At 36.8% G+C, this 1,508-nt stretch overlaps 1 protein-coding gene across 1 annotated transcript in view; it reads left to right on the forward strand.

Annotated features, from left to right (window-relative positions):
• The window catches only part of LOC106872290 (glutamate--cysteine ligase regulatory subunit), a 30,589-nt gene that overhangs the window by 24,272 nt on the left and 4,809 nt on the right, over positions 1 to 1,508 (forward strand). Inside the window, exon 5 of the mRNA XM_014919223.2 lies at positions 79 to 293. Coding sequence (XP_014774709.1) covers positions 79 to 293 — 215 coding nt within the window. The remainder of the gene's footprint in view (positions 1 to 78; positions 294 to 1,508) is intronic.

Below are 1,508 nucleotides of genomic sequence, written 5' to 3' on the forward strand. Positions count from 1 at the left end.
TATATATATATATATATATATATATATATATATATATCTCACAGTAACAAATTGTTGTTTTCTGTACTTTGTTTCCAGTTCTCAGTGAACTTGATGTGGAATACATAGAAACTGTTTTGCTATCATGGCATGCTGAGTTTGGTGAAGACGAAGATGAAGATGAACTAAGATTAAAGCACTTGCAACCTTACTGGGAAGTCCTGCAAGACTTACATGATGACGATCTATTGCTTAATGCTGGAGTCTCTGACTTAGACAGAGATCTGTTGGAAGAATTATATGAGTGGGCAAAGGTTAGTGTTTGAACATGAGCAAAACTTGTTAACATTTTAATAGTCCAGGCATGACTCAGTGGTTAAGAAATTTGCTTCCCAACTATATGGTTTCTGATTCAATTCCACTGCATGTTCCCTTGGGCAAGCATGTGTGTGTATGCTTGTATCTTATTTTGACATCATATGGTAGTTGTAGATGAGTGTCACTGCCAAACAAGCAGTGTCGTTCATTTTCAGTAATCTGCAAACAATGAGTCTGGTCATGGGGGAATATTCCCTTGCTTGGAAACAGATAAGGATTAGTAACAGGAAGGGCATCTGGCCGTAGAAAATTTGCTTCAATAATCTCTGTCCAACCCATGCATGAGTGGAAAAGTAGACATTAAAACAATAATGATGATGCTGTTGTGATGTTTGCAGTGAAAACGTCTGTATTACATTAGCACAATAACTGCCAGATGACTTACAGACTACGACTAACAAACCTTACTACTAACAGAAATTTTATTATGGGCCCAGAGTAAGATATATTACTCTGCGTGGGGCCAACAATGTGTTCCACTTTGTATTACACAGTTGGAAGATATGTTTTTTTGCCATTTTATAATACATAATACTTCATCAAGACTTGACAAAGTGGACCCCTTCAAGTACTTAGGATCCACTTTAACCAAGGATGGCAGATCTGAAAAGAAGATAACAAGACTCAGTTTAGCTTCTGCTGCTATGACAAAGCTGAACACCATATGGAAAAGCAATCTCATTACTTTTCCAGTAATACTCATAGTGTACAAGTCCCTGATGGGATGTCCTTCTGGATGGATGCAAGAATTGGACTCTTACAGCTAACATGGAGCAAAGAATCTAGGCATTTGAGCACAAGTGCTTCAGAAGGCTGTTACAAATCCAATATACAGAACACAAAATGAACAGCTTTGTCAGGCAGCAAGTCAACAAATATACTCTCAGACAGGAACCACTTCTTGCACAGGTGAAAAGACAAGATACATTGAGGCAGATTTCCAATAACCAGATGCTCTAGCTGTTGCCAACCCTCCCCTGTATTCAAGCAAGGCGATATTTTTCCTTAGTCCAGGCAATTTTTCATGGGAGATTATATAAAGAAAAAGATACCATTTATATGATGGTGACATTGTTGACAATAAGTAATGTCAAATAGACATGAATACATACACACATGTGTATATATATATATATATATATATATATATA

This window comes from Octopus bimaculoides, chromosome 22 (genome assembly GCF_001194135.2).
Source record: "Octopus bimaculoides isolate UCB-OBI-ISO-001 chromosome 22, ASM119413v2, whole genome shotgun sequence".
Taxonomy (NCBI): domain Eukaryota; kingdom Metazoa; phylum Mollusca; class Cephalopoda; order Octopoda; family Octopodidae; genus Octopus; species Octopus bimaculoides.